Source organism: Scardinius erythrophthalmus (assembly GCF_964197995.2).
Source record: "Scardinius erythrophthalmus genome assembly, chromosome: 15".
Lineage (NCBI taxonomy): Eukaryota > Metazoa > Chordata > Actinopteri > Cypriniformes > Leuciscidae > Scardinius > Scardinius erythrophthalmus.
The window spans coordinates 14,168,943-14,191,442 of record NC_138235.1 but is presented as its reverse complement, the minus strand read 5'-3'; the positions used below and the strand labels follow the sequence as shown (position 1 = coordinate 14,191,442).

The following is a 22,500-nucleotide window of genomic DNA, read 5'->3' as shown; positions in this document are numbered from 1 at the left end:
TGCAGAGACGGAGACAGTGTCAGTTTCACGTGTTGCGTCGTTCACCTGGACAGTGTCTTCCATGTCTAATCCTCGCTAAAGCTCCGGACATGTGCCGGCTTCAACATGCTTCCAGACTGCAGCTATAGCAACAGCGACTGCCGCTCCACGACTTAAAAACTTAGTCTCAAAGATGAAAAAATGACTCGAGGATCATCATATTTTCACAGTCAAACATAGAGAGTTGGCTAATACAAAATGTTAAATATGTTACCTCATTAAACATGTTGCATGCTTTACAGAGAAATAAATACTGGGTTTATTCAAAACAAAAAAAAAAATATTGTGGGAACACTTTATTTTACAGTGTCATTGTTATATGTTTTTCATGTAGTTACTGTAGTAATAACTGTAAATTATACATAATTACATGCAACTAACCCTAAACAAAATCCTAACCGTAACTCTATAGTAAGTACATGTAGTTAATTAATAATACTCAGTACTTAAATGTGTAATTACACTGTTATAAGGACACATTAAAATAACCAAAAGTGTAACCAATATTACTCACTGAATTATTTATATGACAGAATACTCACAACTACATTAGCATACCCTAAAAAAGTCCTGCACATCAATTTTTACAGTATTTCTGGATGTACATTAAATAACTATTAAACATGATATAATGCTGACATTATCATAATGTTTTTTATTATATAAAATGTGTCTTTAAAAGTCCTAAATGTGAATTTAAGATGATTGAAACCGCACAAATACCTTTTTAGTTTGAATTAGGTCACAGGAAAATATTTTAAAAAATCATGTGGTAAAATAATGTGTTGATTTTGAAATTGCTATTATTAATTGCTAAAAAGTGCAATTTCTACCTGTTTGACCCAATTTTTGTGTGTAGTGTATGTCCGGTTGATTTATATATGAATCAGTCAGGTTAAATGTATATTTAATATATAGAAAAAAAGATAATAATCCCACAAACCATTTAGCACTTAAATGAACTATTGAACCCTGGTTCTCCTGTCATTAGATCTGTACATGTTTTCATTACATAATTCATCGTGACACCTGAAAGGAAACATGTTAAACTCAATCGGTCGAACGATCAGACTTGTGATATATATAAATGGGTCAGACACAGCTGAATGATGATGAATTCAGCATTTTTGAATGTTTTGTTCAAGTTGTTCTTTTTTTATTACACCAATTTAAACATGTAACATGTATAAAATACACATTGCAATATAATTCTCAAAAATATTTGAATCGCCTAAGAAAAAAAAATCAAAATATTAAAGTATGAGATTAATATCTTGTGACTTTTTATAATTTTGTGACTTATTTATGAATTTTATTAGAATTTCAAAAATCTGCACTGAAAAATATTCTGTTTTGGGATCATTTACATACAATACATTTTAACAGCTAAAATGCCTTTTTATGGACAAATAAAGGGTTATAACAGCTAGATTGAATTAGGTCAGAATTAAACCAAAGGTAAAATATTAGGTTGGTTTTGAAATTTCCATTATTATTTATTTATTTGAAGTGCTTACCAGGAACTGTTTTTCACCTGATCTGGCACTTTAAACATTGTGTAAAAACAGGCAGTAAAATCAGAATGAGAAAATATGTTAGATATGAGGGTTTAATGCATATACTACCATCATAACCATAATAGTAGTAGTTGTTTATTTTTTTGTTTTGGAAATTATAGTCCCAAATCCCAAATGAAGTTCAGTCTCTTATATCCATACAGCTCTCCATCAGTCAGTTGACCTACCTGCAAAGAAACCTTCAAATATATATGTCACATGTCTGTCTTGTCTTGTTCTGCACTTGGGTGTTTGTTATGTTGTGCCTTGTGCTTGTGTCATTGTTAGCCCCGCCCTACTTGTTATCTGATTATTGTTTGAGTTCTCCCACCTGTTCCCCCTGATTAGTTTCCCTTTATTAGTTCCCTCTTGTTTGCAGTCTGTGTGGATCGTTGTCTCTGTTTCCCCCCGTGTTATGTTTTGAGTATTTGCCTGTCTTGTTGAGTATTTGCTTGTCTTGTTGAGTATTTGCCTGTCTTGTTTTTCCCCCACGAGGGAGTTTTGGTTTTTGGTCTGTTTTGTTGTTTATTCATTAAAATTCCTTTTTTCTGTCACGGGAAGTCAAAAGGTGAGACGAGGATTCAAGTGCAAAAAGGAATTTTAATGAATAAACAACAAAACAGACCAAAAACCAAAACTCCCTCGTGGGGGAAAAACAAGACAGGCAAATACTCAACAAGACAAGCAAATACTCAACAAGACAGGCAAATACTCAAAACATAACACGGGGGGAAACAGAGACAACGATCCACACAGACTGCAAACAAGAGGGAACTAATAAAGGGAAACTAATCAGGGGGAACAGGTGGGAGAACTCAAACAATAATCAGATAACAAGTAGGGCGGGGCTAACAATGACACAAGCACAAGGCACAACATAACAAACACCCAAGTGCAGAACAAGACAAGACAGACATGTGACAATATATAATAATAAAAAAGGAAGCTACTTTAATACACTTGTTCAGGTCAAGCGAACACTGAAACATGACAGAACGCAGGAGAAGAAGAAAGCCTCAGTCTGATGTGTGTGTTGGTCTTGACCACAGCATTGACTCCAGGTGACTGTAACTGAATCAGTCTATGTTTAGTGCACTGTCAGCCTCAATAATTACACTGTCGCGGTTAGCGGAGTTTATATAATTAGGATGATATTTGAGCCCTTTATAATCGAAAGATTCTCTAGGGCGCACAGAGGATTCCAGGAGGACAATATATGGTTGTGCAATCAGTTACATTCACAGCGTCTCGCCAGCAAGTCGACCTGGTCACGTTGAACATGGGACATGCAAGTTAACGCTAGAGGGCAACGTGATACACGCTGGTTGCTCCAGGAAAAACTGGGTCACGGGGATACATGACCCATCCCTATTTTCTGTGATGTCTCCTCAGCCATATCTTCTGAGGGACAGCTGAGATAGGAGCCTGTTTCAGCCAAGGTCAGAGGTCAAAGGTGAATGTGCCGTTTTGTTTCAGATTTAATACCTATATACATCTATATATATAGAACACTATATTGCCAAAAGTTTTGGGATATTGCCACTATATTGACAAAAGTTTATACAATGACATCCCATTCTTAATCCGTAGGGTTTAATATGGAGTTGGTCCACCCCTTGCGGCTATAACAGCTTCGACTCTTCTGGGAAGGCTTTATGATTGTGTTTATGGGAATTATTTTTTACCATTCCTCTAGAAGTGCATATGTGAGGTCGGGCACGAGTTGGACGAGATGAGGTCAGGACTCTGTGCAGGCCAGTCAAGTTCCTCCACACCAAACTCGCTCATCCATGTCTTTATGGACCTTGACTTGAGCACTGGTGCGCAGTCATGCTGGAACAGGAACATCCCCAAACTGTTCCCACAAAGTTGGGAGCATGAAATTGTCCAAAATGTCTTGGTATGCAGAAGCATTGAGAGTTCCTTTCACTGGAACTAAAGGGGGTCGCACACCGGACGAGAAGCGCAGCGAAATCCTGCCGCGCCACAGAGCGCCATTTACATAGTTTTATATTAAATGTACATTTATTTGTCTCAAATCATCGTTAAAGTATATACTGACTTCACCCTGTGCTGCGATATTCATTTAGTTTTACATTCATTTAGAAATCAGCTGCGTGGATGAAAACTGCTGATGTTATCGGATTTTCAGGAGATATTCTCAATTCATTCAGTTAATGGACACTTTGAGGTAAAGTGTTCAGACTGCAGACTTAATAACGATTGTATTTAATTGTACAGTATCATAACATACAGACATTATCTTAATTCCATAATGTCCTTAAACATAACAATATTGCTGGCCATAAACTGAGAAAGTACGCGTCTGGTGTGCGATACCTCGAGTTGTCCTAGACGGTGTGCGACCCCCTTAAGAGGCCAAGCCCAACCCCACACCGTAATCCCCCCTCCACCAAACTTTACACTTGGCACAATACAGTCAGGTAAGAACCGTTCTCCTGGCATCTGCCAAACCCAGACTCGTCAATCGGATTGCCAGACAGAGAAGCGTGATTGGTCACTCCAGAGAACTCGTCTCCACTGCTGTAGTCCAGTGGCGGTGGCGTTACACCACTGCATCCGATGCTTTGCATTGCACTTGTTGATGTGAGGCTTGGATGAAGCTGCTTGGCCATTGAAACCCATTCCATGAAGCTCTCTATGCTCTGTTCTTGATCTGAAGACCACACAAAGTTTGGAGGTCTGAAGCCATTGACTCTGCAGAAAGTTGGCGACTTCTGCGCACTGTGAGCCTCAGCATGCGCTGACCCCGATCTGTGATTTTACGTGGCCTACTACTCCGTGGCTGAGATGCTGTTGTTCCCAATTGCTTCCACTTTGTTATAACACCACTAACAGTTGACCGTGGAATATTTAGTAGTGAGAATATTTAGACCGTGGAATATTTAGTCCACGCTTGAATTCACTGAGCTCCTGAGAGCGACCCATTCTTTCACAGATGTTTGCAGAAGCGTCTGCACGCCTAGGTGCTTGATTTTATACAACTGTGGCCATGGAAGTGATTGGAACACCTGAATTCAATGATTTGGAGGGGTGTCCCAATACTTTTGCCAATATAGTGTGTGTGGTATATATATACACACAATCAGCCAATCACATGTCAGCAACTCAATTCATTTAGGCATGTAAACATGTAGTGGAGCGGCTAAGTGCTTATGTTTGGCAGAATCGCTCAGTTTATGATACAAGTGTGAAAATTGGCATGAGCAGTCTCCATGGGTCACTTGACAAGAATATTGTCCAAGCCACTTGAAATTTCAAGATGGCGGCAATTTTTCAAGATGGCCGACACCTTAGTGGAGCAGTTAAATGATATAGAGATTTTTTGGTGATACAAGCATGAAAATTGGCATGAGCAGTCTCTGTGGGTCACTTGACAATAAGCCACCTTTTTTTTTTTTTTTTTGTGCTGACGAAGCAAGCACCAATAAGCCACCCACAGCTACTTGAAATTTCAAGATGGCGGCCATTTTTCAAGATGCCACCACCTTAGTGGAGCAATTAGGCGTAAGAAATCATTTAGTTGGTGATACAAGCATGAACATTGCCATGAGCCTAATTGCTCCACTAAGGTGGTGGTCATCTTGAAAAATGGCCGCCATCTTAACATTTCAAGTTGTCTAGTGACCATCAGAGACTGCTCATGCCAATTTTCATGTTTGTATCACCAAATAAACCACTATATCACTTAACTGCTCCACTAAGGTGTCGGCCATCTTGAAAAATGAAAAATCTTGAAATTTCAAGTGGCTCGGACAATTTTCTTGTCAAGTGACCCATGGAGACTGCTCATGCCAATTTTCATGCTTGTATTTGAACGATTATATCACTTAGCCGCTCCACTAATGGTCAAGACTATCTGCTGAAGTTCAAACTGAGCATCAGAATGGGGAATAAAGGTGATTTAAGTGATGTGGCCTGGTTGTTGGTGGCAGACGGGCTGGTCTCCAAGTCAGCGGTGGGCTCTGGCTTTTGATCCGCTGAGGGCATGGCTGAAGGCTGACTGGGCTCTGGGTCCGGAGCGGGGGAGCGGGGCTGGCATTGTCCTCATTTGCAAGGCAGATGGTAAACGGTCACACTGCACCAGCACCCACTCCACAGCACCATCCACGGGCAGGAGTGTCTTCGACCAGTCATTGAGGCTGATGTTGAAGAATACGCAAAGCATATTTTCCATTATTATTTATCATTTTAAAATTATGTTCACACACTAAAAAATTACTATTACATGATTTGGTAATGAATAAAACAAAACCTATAGTGTATGATGTATCTAACACATACACTGTATCTACAGTGGGCTCCAAAAGTCAGAGAACACTGTAATAATTAAAACCTCATTTAACCTCGGAAATAAACAGAGCGTTTTAGGATTTTGGGAGAAAAAAATGAAAAGACAGACACATTAAAATTTTAAATCAATGAGAACTATTTCATATCCTGTAGCATCAAATATTTTCAACAAATGTTGTGAATTTAAATGATGAAAAAATAAAAAATAAAACTGATGCGTTTTCACTATGGATCCAGATTTTTGGACTCCCTATATAACTTACAGTACATAAAATAGTGCAATATACAGTTCATTGAAGACCACCCACACATTAACACAACACATACAGTTAGCAGTTCATTATTTCAATACACATAATGCAAAGCGGAGTACCAAGTTTTTTTTTTTTTTTTTTTTTTTTTGCAATAATGACAAAAAGAATGTAAATTATCCTGTCTCCACAGCCAGGAAAGGTGTTTAATTGGCTGTCATATAGACAAGTGTCACACAAACAAAAACAAAAAAGAACACACCTGTATTCATAGAGCAAACATATGAAACATATTGGTTTCTGGTGTTATGTAATTGTGCAACAGGCATACAGTTTTATACAATTGAGTTGTGCAGTTATCTCAGAATTATAACATTCATATATACAGAAGTTCTGAGGAGGAGAGAACATACAGTAGTCAGTGAGCATCAGTACCCTGTTTTTAAGGCTTAGTTTGATAAATCACACATACTGATATGATTGTCAGACACATGATGAATGCAGCATGTCACTTTGGTATAAAATATCCAAATATATAAAATCTAGGTCTTCGAGTCCTTTCACCAAATACTGAACAAAATTAAGTTCAAGTAATGTGAGTGTGAGTGTGTGTGTGTGTGTGTGTGTGTGTGTGTGTGTGTGTGTGTGTGTGTGTGTGTGTGTGTGTGTGTGTGTGTGTGTGTGTGTGTGTGTGTGTGTGTGTGTGTGTGTGTGTGTGTGTGTGTGTGTGTGTGTGTGTGTGTGTGTGTGTGGTATCTGCACTTCCCCCTCACTGGTTCTTAAAGCCATGAAATTACAAAATAGTATTTCAGAATGTATTTCAAGGCTACTTCACCTAGGGGGCAGTATATTCATAACAAACATTCACTTTAAAAAAGACTTGTAAATGTAAATATTTTGACTGTAAAAATGTTCTTTACTTCTTGGTATCCTCTTTCACCACTCAACCACATAACCAGGCTTTCATATTTCAAACTTCATATTTTGATAGTTATTTATATTAATTGAGGATGGGTTTTATTGTGGCACTTTTATCTCTTTAAATGTTAACATTTTGTAACTTATATGTAAGGCAGCAGATTGACCAGAGGCTAAATACTTATTTTGTCTTAATTCTTCCGACAAAATACTAAATTCTTCATTAATTAATTAAACTCCTGTTGTACTAACATTATTTGCATGGAAATTAATGTGTATCATCTTGGGAAACCTTGCAAAAAGGTTTTTTTTTATTTGTTTTATTTGTTTTAAGAAAAGTTCAAAGTTAAGTTCATTAAAACAAATGTAACATATTTAAGTTCAAATTAATTCAAAACAACAACGAAATATTTTAGAAAAATAAACTTAATTCAACATATATTTTCTGAAAGTTTGAATATCCTGTTCAATTCTGCTTTATTACAATATGTTTACTTGAAAACACAATCAAAATACAGATGAATAAAATTATTTTATGTGGTATTAAGATAATTATTATAGTTTTTACTAATACTTTGAATTGTATTTTATATTTATATTTTTCGTTTTGGTAATTTTGTTGTGTTTTCATTTCAATTTTAATTGAACTTTTTTTAGCAAATCAAGTTACTACAGGAAAATGAGAAATATTGGCAACTAGCTGAAATACAATAAGTTTTCCAGTTAACAAGAATTTTTTTCAAATGTTTGTAAAGATTCAAATCTACGTCAGCGATGATAAAGAATTCATTTCTGCCGCAGAACAGCTTTAGAAACCGCTTTTCTTATGTTTTATTTTTTTCAGCTTTAACAGTCCAGACCTGGATCCTCTTTATGATAACCCAGTCCGGTTGGGGTGCTGTGACTCGAATTCGTAAACATGCCACGGTTGTGGGCACAAGTTTCTGGACATCGGGTTTATTAAACTGTCCGTTCTGAAGTGAACCTAGGGCGTGAAATCCCGAACAATCCAACGCAGACTCCTTTTTTACCAGAGTTTTCCCAAGTTCCACATCAGCAGAGACCAGTTGATCTTTTCCATCCGATCCTGTTCGTATTTGGACACGGGAGATAAGAACCGGTTTATGAAAGGCCACTAAAAAGTAGTTTTCTGAGCCAATAGGGGAAACACCCCAGAAATACCCTAAATCTTGACTGTAAGCCTTTTCAGCTGTATTGGTCTCAAAAGCCTCAATGTTTGTGCGAATGTCTGCTGGAGGGTTATCAGCAACTTCTTCGACGAAGTCCTCATCCTTCAGGTGATTGTATGTCCCCCTAAATGACGAGTAAGTGCCCATGTGCTGAAACAGAGATGGGCGGAAACGAATGACTTTATCCTGCATCAACAATCTGTGAAAATGCGACAGCAGGAAGTCGCAGGGCATCTCTTGGTAGAAATTATAAAGGAAACGGGCCAGGATGGGCAGATCTTTGGATTGGTAGAGTTTTCCGATGTAGCCCAACTTGGAGAATTCCAGCATGACCCACTTCGAGTTGTACATCGAACGGATGTGCTCACGCATACTGGAGAGAAAGTTCTTCGAACAGCTCACGTCATCCTCCAGCATGATATAGTATTGGGAGAGGTTACTGCTAAAATGGAGCAAAAAGGAGTAGTCCACGTTTTGCTTGGAACGGAAGGACACGCGGTCGGGAGCGTCGTTGAAGTTCCTCTTCAGTCCTGTAAGGGGAGGATAGTTCTCTTTGTTGACGTGGATAACAAGCAGTCGACCCTTCGACAGATGCAGGTGGAATTGATCTGTGATTTTCTGTAAGGTCTCCCGGATCCAGCTCACATCAAAGTCAGCGAGAAGGACGACCACCACCATTTGATCCAGCTCTTCCTCTGAGGACTCGGTGAAGATTGACCTAAGAGTGTCCTGAAGATAACTGCCCTTTTTCCTCTTCACAGACGAGAGGCCCACCGTTAGGTACTCTGAAAAAGGATGAAACCACAGGGATGTGACTACAAAGTTGTTTACTGGGATTCATTAAGTTCACAGTCTTAAATCTTTCCCCAGCATTGATGGAATTTTCCAGCAATCCATGTTTTCATGGTGATACGGTAGGGGGCGCTATTACGCATCTTTTGAAAGAGTACAGAATCAAGAAGAAACAAGCCATAGAAGCATTGCTTATACACATGTAAACTAACACGATCATCAAAGGTCCTGTTTACACCTGGTGTTAAGATGCGTTTCGGGCGATCGGACCACAAGTGGACGAGGGAGACATTCCCGTTTACACCTGGTGTTTTAATCCGTCTCTTTTGTCCACTTTCAACCACTTCTGTCCTGATTTCTTCGAGGGGCGGGGAAATGTATGGGCTTTTTCAAATCTTTCAGTCTAATGGGCGAAATAAGCTCGCACAGTTTACATATGAACACGACCGGAGACAATGGAAAAACACACGGAGAACAGCAGCTTTAGTTTCTGCTCTGACAGACTCAAGACCAGCTGAAACTGAGTGTGTGTTAGAAATCAGGAATGGTGAGAGAACATTGTGCTTGGTACATTTTTCATCTTTAAACCTTGTGTTTTTAGCCAACAAAGTTTGAATCTCGTCAGGCTAGAGCTCTTCCCATAATGTTTACTCATCAGGTCAGTATTTGTGGTTGTTCAAACGTATTCGTCCACATGAGCGTTTACACTACAAAAGCAATCCGGACGAATGTGTTTTCAACTACCTCTGGAAGTGGTCGTTTTAGACCCGTTTACACCTGTATGTAGAGTCGTCCACTTGTGATCTGATCGACCGAAACGCATCTTAATACCAGGTGTGAACAGGGCCAAACATTCAACAGCATATAAACAGAGACAATTTATATAAGAGACATGCCACTTCCTCAATAGAACTATATAAGGAAAACCCGTAACGGCAAAGATGGTGGTTGTATGCACATGTCCCGCCCCTCCCGCTGGAAAGCCAATCATCTGCTTTTAACAGTCAAGTCGGGGAAACATTTAAACCTATCGTCTGGTTCCACTTACGCATGCGCACAGTTGAGGTTTTGCGACAATGAGTTGTTGTGTGTGCAAGATCAGTGACAGGGCGCATATTTAACTGAAAGAACCATATGGAAAGGACAAGCAGAGAGAGAGAGAGCCCCGGTCGCGCGCGCACACTCTCTCTCTATCTTTCCGAAGCCAGGCGAAAGTGTAAACAGGACTTCACCGTCTCCAAATTAAGCTCTGTCTTGCTCTCTCTCCCGCACGCATATTAATCAAAATAAAACGACATGATGGTCAAAGGTCGGAAGACCAAAGTTTCATGTTGGAGCGTTCAGAGATTTTTTTTTCCCCTGAATTACCGCTGGGTGTGAATTGTGCTAAAAAACGTTGCCTTATCGTCTCTGAAATGCGTTCCGCACATTCAGCTGACATAAAATTACTCTAAATAAACGAAAAAACCTTTCTAGTGATGTAATGTTTTCTGTGTTGACACTAACCTGGTGGGATGTCCATGTCCTAACTGCTGGGATAATCACACAACCGTATGACACGTCCAATTCGCGAACTAATAACTGCTTTGAACCGATTCATTTTAATGAATAGTTAAAACAACTGATCTATACAATACATTGTTACTACTGATAAAGTGCAAACCTGCTTATATTTAAATAAAGGAGAACAATATTGACATTGAATATGCACAACACCGGCATTCTGGATAGAGACGTAGATGAAGTTGGTGTCGTGAACTCTTGCGCATGCGTAGAAAAAGTATAACCTGTGGGGAAAAAGGCGTTTTAAACCTTATTTTGGGGCAAAGTCATCAAACTTTTTCAGCGATTTTTATCATATTTTACTGCTGTTTCTATACATGCAGTTTTTATGTCCCAGTGACCAGTGAAAGTGCAGTTCTGACTCTCTGCCCATTCATTTAGATAGGAGCCTGGTCTTGTTAGTCCGAAATAGCTGCCCGGAGGCGTTGCCAAGATGGCGGCCGAGTGGCACGACTTGCCTAAAAGGACTTTGATATAAATCAAAACTGCCTAATGTTACTGAATGAAATGTCGACCCAGGACAAACTACAGCAGGGGTTTTCAACTGGTTCAGTGCCAGGGACCACCATTCTGACTAACAAGTAATCGGCGGCCCACTATTGTGTGTGTGTGTAGTGTGTGGATTCCTTTGTCAGATAGCACAGTAGGACGTCGAATTGAGGAAATGGCTTTTTTTATTTTTATGATTTTGTCTTGTCATTTTGCTGTGTAGCCTACTGAACCTATTCACTGCTCCATCAACGTTCCATGGCAAATATTTCCTTGTTTAAAATGTACGTTACTGCAAGATGCAGTTTCTTTCCAAAACGCGATAAGCGCCGAACCTATTTTTAGCCTAAACGCGAATTCTCTCTCTCTCTCGCTCTCTCACCCTCAAATCACTCGCGCCTATCTCGCCAGATGCTCAATTCGCCTCATTCACGCGTCCGCGCCGCGCTAAACGCCTCATTCGCGCCTCAGGACCTCCAGATGCGCGTAAACGCGTCTTTACATTGACTTGACATGAAAATCACTTGCGCCAGACGCTCTTTTCGCGTTTGGTGTGAACGCAACTCACTCACTCACTCACTCACTCACTCACTCACACAAGGTCATGTTGTATGGCGGCAAAACAATGCCAATAATCACCGAGCACACATCTGATGCTAGCGCGCGCGGTGAATAACTTCCGCGAGAGGATAACAGATCTACACTCGAAGAAACGGGAACTCGCGAGCTCATTCAAACCCTGCGCGCGCGCATGACATCATCTCAGCACGCAATACAAGCCCTCTCGCGCACGCATGATCATTCCCCACGCGCTCGCGCTTTATCTGCTCTCGCCTGCTGCTTTTGCTCGTCGAACAGTTTTATTTTTGGCAGTCGAGGGGCGGGACTTACTGTTTTAATAAACTCAAATGTCATTGGTTACTTTTCCCCTTTTCCAGAAGTCAGTTGCGATTGGACGCCTGTCCAATGATCCGTAATTCACTTGACTTGAGACATGAGACATCACTTCATTTGTTTTATTTATTGTGGTTTATTAATGTGTAATGTGATTTAATGCATTGTTAATATAGAATAGATTCTTACCAGATACTTTATTAACAGAAAGTCTTATTGCATTGTGTTGTTAAGAGATATTTAAGCTACAGACTAATGAAGCATTTCCATGGTTATTAGCATTGTAAATTGACCAATTTTTTTATACATTTTTAGGTAATATAAGTGGTTAATTATGTTTTCTATTAAATGCAAAAGGGGTTCTGGCTTCTCAAGTTAAGATACAGTACACAGCATGAATTAGCTTACAAATGCCTTTTCAGAATTTGCTAAAAAATATAGAGGAACAAAATTAAATCCAGCAAATTATTAAACACAGCAAATTAGATATTAAAATATTATATAGTGATCTTAACCATCTAACTTTTTGTAAGCTAATAACCTAATAAGAGAAAGTATGAGGCAAGTACAGTACACAGTATAAATGATTACACCCCATCTGAACATAACATATCTTTAAAAAATAAAATAAAAAATAAAATATGTCCTAAATAAAGAAAAAATTCTGAAATTGTTGGGTTTCAGAGGGGTGTAATCATTTATGCTGTGTACTGTATCTTAACTTGAGAAGCCAGAATCCCTTTTACATTTAAAAGAAAATATAACAAACCACTCAAAATGGACATAATAGTAATACACAGGATGATAACAAAAAGCTTACACAACAACTCTTGAATATTGATATAAACAAGTAGGCTAATGTATCTTTCATCCGAAGCCCTTGTAATATTTGCAACTATTTAATGGATACGTTTTACATTTCTGAGGTTCTCAGAACCAATATAATTTTGGTTGGGTAAACGTAAATAGTGATGAATGGGAGTATAGTGGTAATGTAGTGGTGATATACAGCAAATACAGATGAAACTCGAAAAGTTAGATTATCGTGCAAAAGTTCAAAATAAGAAACAAATTCAAAATTAGAATATTGTGAAAATGTTTTCATAAGCTGTAAGCCATAGCCTAATCATCAAAATTTTAACAAATAAAGGCTTGAAATATCTCACTTTGCATGTAATGAGTCTATATAATATATTAGTTTCACCTTGTAAGTTGAATTACTGAAATAAATGAAAAACTTTAAATAAAAAAACTTTTGCACATGGACTTATATTAATTTTTTTTCGAGTTTCACCTGTATGACTTTACATTCCCATTTTTCTCCAATTTATTTTAGGTATTTTAATCCCAATAACACAAATCACAGTGTTATGAATATAAAATGTAAAAATGTATACAAATTTGGTCAATTTGCAATGCTAATAACCATGGAAATGCGTCATTAGTCTGTAGCCTAAATATCTCTTAAAAACACACTGCAATAAGACTTTCTGTTAATAAAGTATCTGGTAAGAATCTATTCTATATTAAAAATGCATTAAATCACATTACACATTAATAAACCACAATAAATAAAACAAATGAAGTGATGTCTCATGTCTCAAGTCAAGTGAATTACGGATCATTGGACAGGCGTCCAATCGCAACTGACTTCTGGAAAAGGGGAAAAGTAACCAATTACATTTGAGTTTATTAAAACAGTAAGTCCCGCCCCTCGACTGCCAAAAATAAAACTGTTCGAGCGAGCAAAAGCAGCAGGCGAGAGCAGATAAAGCGCGAGCGCGTGGGGAATGATCATGCGCGCGAGAGGGCTTGTATTGCGTGCTGAGATTAGGCTTGTTTGAGATGCGCCTTGCCTCGCCTGAAATGTAGTCGAGAGTAGGCGGCTGCAGTGAGAGGAGGAGTGAAAAAAGCGCAGGCAAGCCGGACAGTTCTCTCTTCTCGCAGTGGATCTGACACATGTGAGATCAAAGACGGATATCGCGGGATTCACGCTCGTGCACAGTGTTGATAATAAACTGGATGGAATTTAAGTTCTGTTGCTTTTATATGAAAATAAATATGATAAACAAGTCACCCAAAGTAGCCTACTTATTTAATTCCATTCCAAATACATGTTTATCAATCTTTTTTATTTAATACAGACATATGTGTTTATTTTATTTTTTTTTTTTTTAAATTACATTGCATAACCCAAAGAGATCGCACTGTCAGATAGTTTGGGAATATTCACACATAACGTATACTCATAAAACATGATATCAGAGTTTTAAAATCAAACATTTTAAAAGAGAACGATACATCACGGTTGTTTAAACCAATGAACATTAAGCTGTGTCGTCAGCAAGTCGTTTCCCATCATGCTTTTGATCAGCGCAGTCGGTGGAGAGCAACTGCGCTCGACTGCAGAATCCGACAGGTGCGCCTTGCGCTCGCGAGAGATTTTTGACATACGTCAGCATGACATCAGAGCAAGGCGGGCCGCACTCGGACACATTTCTAACCGGCATGCATCTCGCGCTGATCACCGGTGATCGATTCTGCGCAGATTTTGCTTATCTCAAACAAGCCTATTATATCATGCGCGCGCGAGAGGGCTTGTATTGCGTGCTGAGATGATGTCATGCGCGCGCAGGGTTTGAATGAGCTCGCGAGTTCCCGTTTCTTCGCGTGTAGATCTGTTATCCTCTCGCGGAAGTTATTCACCGCGCGCGCTAGCATCAGTTGTGTGCTCGGTGATTATTGGCATTGATTTGACGGCATAATGTTGTGATTTGTTTTATGTAAAGCGGACAATGGTTCTACTTTTTATGGGTTTGACACTTTACTGAATGCCAATGTATTTATTACTGACTGACTTGCCTTTTTTTTAAGAAAAACGTTTTTTTTATGGGAAAAAAAGAGTGATTTTAATATTGAAATTACGTAGGCTGGAATGCATGTCACGGACCACATGCAATGCCGCCGCGGACCACCAGGGGGTCGCGGACCACCGGTTGAAAACCCCTGAACTACAGGACTGTGAAGCTTTTGGGGGTGTTGATGGACTCGATCTAAGTAAGTCAAGTCAAGTCAAGTCTATTTGTATAGCGCTTTTCACAATACAGATTGTATCAAAGCAGCTTCACAGTATTAAATTAAAATAATACAACAAGGTTTGTTTCTAGTGAAATTTATTGATTGATAAAATTAAATTAAATATTCCCAAAATATCCCCAACTGAGCAAGCCAAAGGCAACAGTGGCAAGGAACCGAAAAAACTCCATCAGGAGACCTAATGGAGGAAAAAAAAAAAAAAACTGGGGGCAAGTTCTCCTCTGGCGTTTATGAACTAGAGGTCGGATTTAACTGTAAGATTAAGAATATTATATGAATGCCTGGCTGAAGAGATGCGTCTTTAATCTAGTTTTAAATTGGGAGAACAAGTCTGAGCAACGAACAGTATCAGGAAGGCTATTCCAGAGTTTTGGAGCTAAATGTGAAAATGCTCTCCCTCCTTTGGTGGACCTAGAAATCCTAGGTATGACCAAAAGCCTCGAATTTGGTGATCTTAAAGAGCACGATGGATTATAGGGCGATAGAAGATCCGTTAAATAGACTGGAGCTAAGCAGTTTAGGGCTTTATAAGTCAGTAGCAATACCTTGTATTTATTACGGAACTTACAGTAACTATACAGTAGGTAACCAATGTAGTGATGATAAAATCGGTGTTATATGATCATATTTTCTTGATCTAGTAAGAACTCTAGCAGCTGCATTTTGGACTAACTGTAGCTTGTTTATTGAGGATACAGGACAACCAGCTAATAAAGCATTACAGTAATCTAGTCTCGAGGTCATGAATGCATGAACTAACTTTTCTGCATCAGAAACTGATAGCATGTCACGTAGCTTAGCAATGTTTCTAAGGTGGAAAAAGGCTGTTCTTGTAACATACAGTATGAAATATGATTTTCAAAAGACAGGTTGCAGTCTAATATAACACCCAGGTCTTTTACTGTAGAGGATGAAGTAACAGGACATCCTACCATGTTAAAGTTGTATTGTGAGAGGTTTTGTGGGCGTTTTTTTTGAACCGATGATTAATACACTCAGTCAATTTGGATAATTTAGCATTTTCATCTGGCCGTGATGAAATATAGATTTGAGTGTCATCAGCATAACAATGCAAACTAATTCCATGTTTCCTTATAATATTTCCAAGTGGCATCATATATATTGAGAATAACAGAGGGCCTAACACAGATCCTTGCGGCACTCCATAGTTTACTGGAGTTATGATAATAAGTAATAATATTGAGGATTGGCTCTTCCACTACAGGTAACACTTCTTTCAGTAGTTTAGTTGGTATAGGATCTAATAAACATGTTGTTGTTTTAGATGAGGTGATAAGTTTATTTAACTCTTTTTGTTCTATAGTTGTAAAGCACTGTAATTGTTTTTGCGGGGTGATAATTGAGGCTGAATTATAAGGCGCTATTGAAGATTGAACGTTCACAATTGTGGTTCTGATGCTTTCTATTTTCTCAGTGAAGAAGTTCATGAAATCATTACTACTAAACTGTAACGGGATATTTTGTTCAGGTGACGTCTGTTTATTTGTTAGTCTAGCCACGTGTTAAATAAAAACCTTGGATTATTTTGGTTATTTTCTATTAGTTTGCGGAGGTGCTCAGCCCTGGCTACTTTTAGGGCCTTTTTATAACGTGACATACTGTCTTTCCAATGATTCTAAAGACCTCTAAATTAGTTTGTTTCCATTTACGCTCTAAATTACCGGTTTCTCTCTCTAGAACATGCGTAGTATTGTTGTACCATGGTCTACGATCTACTCCATCTGTGTTTTGATCATTGTTCTCAATCCAATCCGGACAATGTGATTTTCTCAGCTTTTTGTTCAAAATTTTGCTTTTTTTAATGAAACTTACCCACATTCAAGAGTTATTTAAAACATTTTTTAAAGCAGATGCTCTGTTCTTTCTTTTGATATATTGACTGTTTATTCAATAGAAGATTTTGGGGGCCATGAAAGTTTTGTGAAAATTATAAAAAATGCTGGTGCTGGCTGCCAACTTAAAAAAAAAAATGCTGGCTGGGGGAAGAAGTTAGAAGTTAGTTTGAACGGCAGTTTAATAATCTTACTGGTATTTCAAGATGTATTCTCAAGGAAATAGCTAGTTTTCAACACAGCACACCCGTTTACTGAAAAACAAACCTTTCATGTCTAGCAGATATAACACAGGATGTGGTCTTGCAGAAACAGTCAGGCAATCAGCGTCCGGAATGGCGCTTGAAAAGTTATTTTAAGAACTGGTGGAACAAACGAGGACATTCGCCTGGCGCACATGTACATTAATCATCAGTTTAAAAAGTATTGCAGATGTTTCGTGTGAATGGTTCCCACAAGCTGCACTTATGCACTTATTCATAAATATGTTCATTATTTTAAGAGTAATTTAGTTAAAGAACTACATTGAATAAAATGATGGACATAAATTTCAATTGCACTTCCTTTAGTGATTTTCAAGCATTACCTCCGAAATCTGTTGTATCTAAACAAAACTTCTTCCTGTAAATTATCTGCTAGTTGTGAATAGATAAACTCACTCTTGGACTGCTGGAGGTCTCCTGCCAGAACTTTAATGGAAACATTGAAATGCAGGTAATGGCTCTGGAGATCTTCAACCCAAGTCTCTCTATCCCAAATCCAGTCCACTGGACCCTGTAGCAAAAAAACAACAACAAAAAAATTCATAAATCATCAAATTTACAGGTCTAGTTCATCATATTACATCAACATCAACTACAAACATGATCCTACAGGAGCTTTAGTGTTAAGCCCCATTCACACTGTCAGCGACACGCAGATCCCATTCATTTCAATGGAGAGCTGGAGATTTCCACCGACATGATTTCCAGCCGCGATGGCACTTGCCGTTTCTCGTTCATCTCTAATATTAAGCATTTTATGCACTGATTCCATTTTTAGCCTTTTCCCTACAAAATGTTTGTTTTTAGCTGTGAGAAAACTGATTTGGTGTCTACAACATGGAATGAAATCCATGAATGTAATTCATAAACTTTCCTAGACAACAGTAGTGGGAACACCCACCAGCGACCTCACCGCCAGCTACTGGCGACATGCAGCGACAGTCATTTACATACATTTACATTTACACTACATGATTTTTAAAGTCGTCGGATGGCTGTTCTTCTCACACTACACAACAGATCAGCAAACACTTTGTGGTGTCGTGCCGACTGAACACAAAAGATGTGTATTCACAAAAACAGAACTTTTAATTTTAATTGCAATCCAATATAAAGTATTGTAGTAAGGATACCACACACATTATACAACATTTTTAATAGGAAGAATCCATTGGCTGTTATCTATCGTGTGGAGTGGAAAGGCGGTTTAAAGGGCATGTTTACACGACAACGATGTACTGTAAACAGAAACGTTTTTCCATTGCGCTTTTCATGTACAGACGACAAAATTGTCAAAATGATTCCCATTCACACGGATCTGTGAAACCGACTAAAATCGCTGTATTATTCAGGCCAGGCCAGGCCAGTAAATGGCGATGTCACTTTTTAAAGAAACACTACGCTCCTATAGACTGAACATGTAATACACATGCGATCTTATTCACCGTTTTCACAAATTCATGTTTTTGTAGTTTACACAAAGACGATAACGGTATTGTTTTAACAAACTTGGACTTTGAAGCCAGTTTTCAAAAGTTTGTGTTTTCAGTCTCCCAAAACACAGTTGTCACGTAAATGAACGGCTAAAACACATTAAAGTTTTCCATTTTTAATTGAAAACAGTTTCGTGTAAACAGACCCAGGTCCAGTGCCCGGTTGCATTATGCACCTTAAATGTAATTTTACAGTATGTTTTCCAAGATATATTGGATATTTCCCAGTGTATCTTACAGTATGTTTCCCTTAAACTTTAGGGTGTCGCAGAAAATAACCCTTGTGTTACTTAAGGGTTTTTATAAGTAACACATCATAAATCCTTAGAATGTCCCTTAAGTATCTATTTTTTTCACTTAAGTAATCTCCTAAAAAGCAATGTGTTGCATAAAGCCACTTAACTGTCATTCTTTGAGTATCCATCTCATCTGGCCCTTCTCTTTTATATTTAGTTTTCATTTTTGATTTCCTTATCCACGTTATGTTCACTAAACGGTTTCCTAAGAGAAGTGTTTAAGAAATTATGCAACATCCTCAAATAAATCATTCCCTCAAGGTAAGGGGAAATCACGGTGTAGCAACTCATAATGTAATAACTGCACATAATGTAATAAGTATTACATTTTGATTGTAATAAAATGTTCATAATGAAATAATCTTTTCACAAAGTAATAAAATATTGAGCTCATAATGTAATAATTTTTACATTATGAGAAATTACATTATAAACTCACCCAAAACGTCATCATAATTGTAACATATTTTTAAAACATTATTTATAAACATACAAAAAATATTACTATTCCCTTACGGTACATAAATAAAAAAAAAAATCTAAATCCAGTCTTAAACTACATGTGAAATGCAACAGATTTAAATATTCATGCAATTATTATTATTATTATTATTATTATTATTATTATTATTATTATTATTATTATTATATTTTTATTAAACATAAAGCATTTATATTCCTTTACAGCACATTTAAAAAATCTAAATCCAGTCTTAACCTGCCTACAAAATCCACCAGACAAGTACTATTATCATTATTATTATTATTATTATTATTATTATTATTACTACTACTAAAACTACTTCTTGTATAAATACTTTATACACACTGTTAAATGACAAACAGTGTTAAATACTGTGTAAAAATGTTGTGAAGAAAACCCCACAGTATCAATACAGCAATGGGGTGTGCATGTGTGTGTGTGTGTGTGTGATAAAATGTTATCTGCTGCTACTACTACTACTACTACTACTACTACTACGGAATACCAATGCTTTGTTTAATAATAATAATAATAATAATAATCCTATTTGCATGAATATTTAAATCTGTTACAATTTGCAGGTGGTTTAAGACTGGATTTAGACATTTTAAAATGCTGTTGAACACAAAAGAAGATATTTTGAAGAATGTCGGTAACCAGTCGGTAGCCACTGACTTCCATAGTAGGAAAAAAAACACTATGGAGGTCAATGACCTCCGTGAAGTTGGCACCCCATAAAACGAAATCATTTCCAAAACTATGCCATTCGTTTGTGCTGCGTTTGTGCTGATTTGTGCCGCAAAAAACAACGTTTGTGCTGGTTTCGTGTTTGAGATATTGAACATTCTTTTTTGGGTTGCGTGACGTCACTCTCCACCCCATGTCCTTCAAATCGCTCCAAACCGGTGTCATTCGTTTGTGCTCGGTTTGTGCTGGTTTGTGCCGTTAAAACAAACACTGTATCTGTTTTCCTTTCGCAGATATAACAAATTTAATTCGGGAGCTGTGACGTCACTCTCCACCCCACCTCATCTAAATCGCTCCAAACCGGTGTCGTTCGTTTGTGCTCGATTTGTGCTGGTTTGTGCCGTTGAAAGAAACATTGCAACTACGATCCCCTCTTAAACATAAAAAATAAACTTTTTAAGTACAGTTACATAACTGTCCACTCCACTCCACCCTATATGGTCCAAATCGTTGCAAAACTGTGCCGCTCGATTTGTGCCGGTTTGTGCCGTTACGATGAACATTGTAACTTTTTCCCCTCCTGAGAAATAACACATTGGATTCGGGACAGTGACGTCACTCTCCACCCCATGCCGTCCAAATCGCCCCAAACCGGTGCTTTTTGTTTGTGCTCGATTTGTGCTGTTTTGTGCCGTAGAAATAACCATCACAAATGATTCCATTCTTTAGACATCACAAAATCTTTGGAGGAGTAGTAACGTCACGCAAGCAAGCCGCGCTCTCCATCCATCTCGTCTACAAACCAGTCCGGTTTGTTTGTGCTCGCACAGGGCCGCAGCTGTCAGTGTTCTTTTCTTTAGATATGGGAATGTTTTATTTTAGATTTGTGCTATTGACATTTGGTCTTTATATAATCACCAATGCACTACGATATGTAATGTATAGGCTACTGTCACTACTCTGGCTGTAAGCTACGTGTGACTGAGGCTTAATTTTGTATTAAAATAAATTAAAATAACCAATAAAAAAAATAAATGTATTAAAAAAAATTGTGTAGTGTCTTAAGTTTTCTGAATAGGAACAGCTTACAGTGCCTGTTTGTGCTGTAAAAAGTTTCGTTTGTGCTGCTTCGGTTTTTTTAGATATTAAAATCTATGAATCTATTATAATCTATAAAATCTAAAATATTAAAAATTTGGTCATTCTGTTGGCACTCAAGGCACTCCAAATTCAACCCAAATAGGCAAACAGATACAGTGTTTGTTTTAACGGCACAAACCAGCACAAATCGAGCACAAACGAACGACACCGGTTTGGAGCGATTTAGATGAGGTGGGGTGGAGAGTGACGTCACAGCTCCCGAATTAAATTTGTTATATCTGCGAAAGGAAAACAGATACAGTGTTTGTTTTAACGGCACAAACCAGCACAAACCGAGCACAAACGAATGACACCGGTTTGGAGCGATTTGAAGGACATGGGGTGGAGAGTGACGTCACGCAACCCAAAAAATAATGTTCAATATCTCAAACACGAAACCAGCACAAACGTTGGTTTTTGCGGCACAAATCAGCACAAACGCAGCACAAACGAATGGCATAGTTTTGGAAATGATTTCGTTTTATGGGGTGCCAACTTCACGGAGGTAAGTCACCGGCTATACCGTCAACTGTCTGGTTACAAACATTCTTCAAAATATCTTATTTTGTGTTCAATATAAGAAAGAAACTCAGGTCCTCAGGAACAACATGAGTAAATGATGACAAAAAAATTCATTTTTGGGCGAACTATCCCTTTAAAGGAGAACTCCGGTCAATTTTAACATTTTTTTGTAAATTTGGAGTGCTGTCAGTGCAGAGAACAACGACAAAAATCGGTACTTTAAGTACAAATTTGCCCCTTGGCCTCTATCCATCATGGCCTCCTAATCATCCCCATATACTGATTGGCTTCACCACTGTCTCCTCTCCACCAGTAAGCTGGTGTGTGGTGGGCGTTCTGGCGCAATATGGCTGCCGTCGCATCATCCAGGTGGATGCTGCACATCGGTGATGGTTGAGGAGATTCCCCCATCTATGTAAAGCGCTTTGAGGTCTCAGATAAAGCGCTATATAAATGTAACGAATTATTATTATTACTTCTCTTATATCGCATCTTTGATCATATACTCACTACACGATCGTCACTCACATGAATGAGCACCTGCCCTTAAGCGTTCAGCATATCACAACCATAGACTGTAAAATAATATGGACGTAGTGACAGCTCACAGCTGTCATGAAGGGCTAAATTAGCTATATGGACCAAAACCACTTTTTGCAC

General features: G+C 38.2%; 1 protein-coding gene across 4 annotated transcripts in view; it reads right to left on the bottom strand.

The window, feature by feature from the left end:
* Window positions 1-6,317: 6,317 nt before the first annotated feature.
* LOC308702909 (alpha-1,3-mannosyl-glycoprotein 4-beta-N-acetylglucosaminyltransferase C) overlaps window positions 6,318-22,500 on the bottom strand; it is a 23,289-nt gene continuing 7,106 nt past the window's right edge. For all 4 annotated transcript variants that reach the window (XM_081386081.1, XM_081386083.1, XM_081386082.1 and 1 more), the window contains 2 exons: window positions 17,615-17,729; window positions 6,318-9,053 (listed from right to left, as the gene is read on the bottom strand). In XM_081386081.1, the coding sequence (XP_081242207.1) occupies window positions 7,903-9,053; window positions 17,615-17,729 (1,266 nt within the window). In that variant the 3' untranslated portion in view covers window positions 6,318-7,902. The remainder of the gene's footprint in view (window positions 9,054-17,614; window positions 17,730-22,500) is intronic.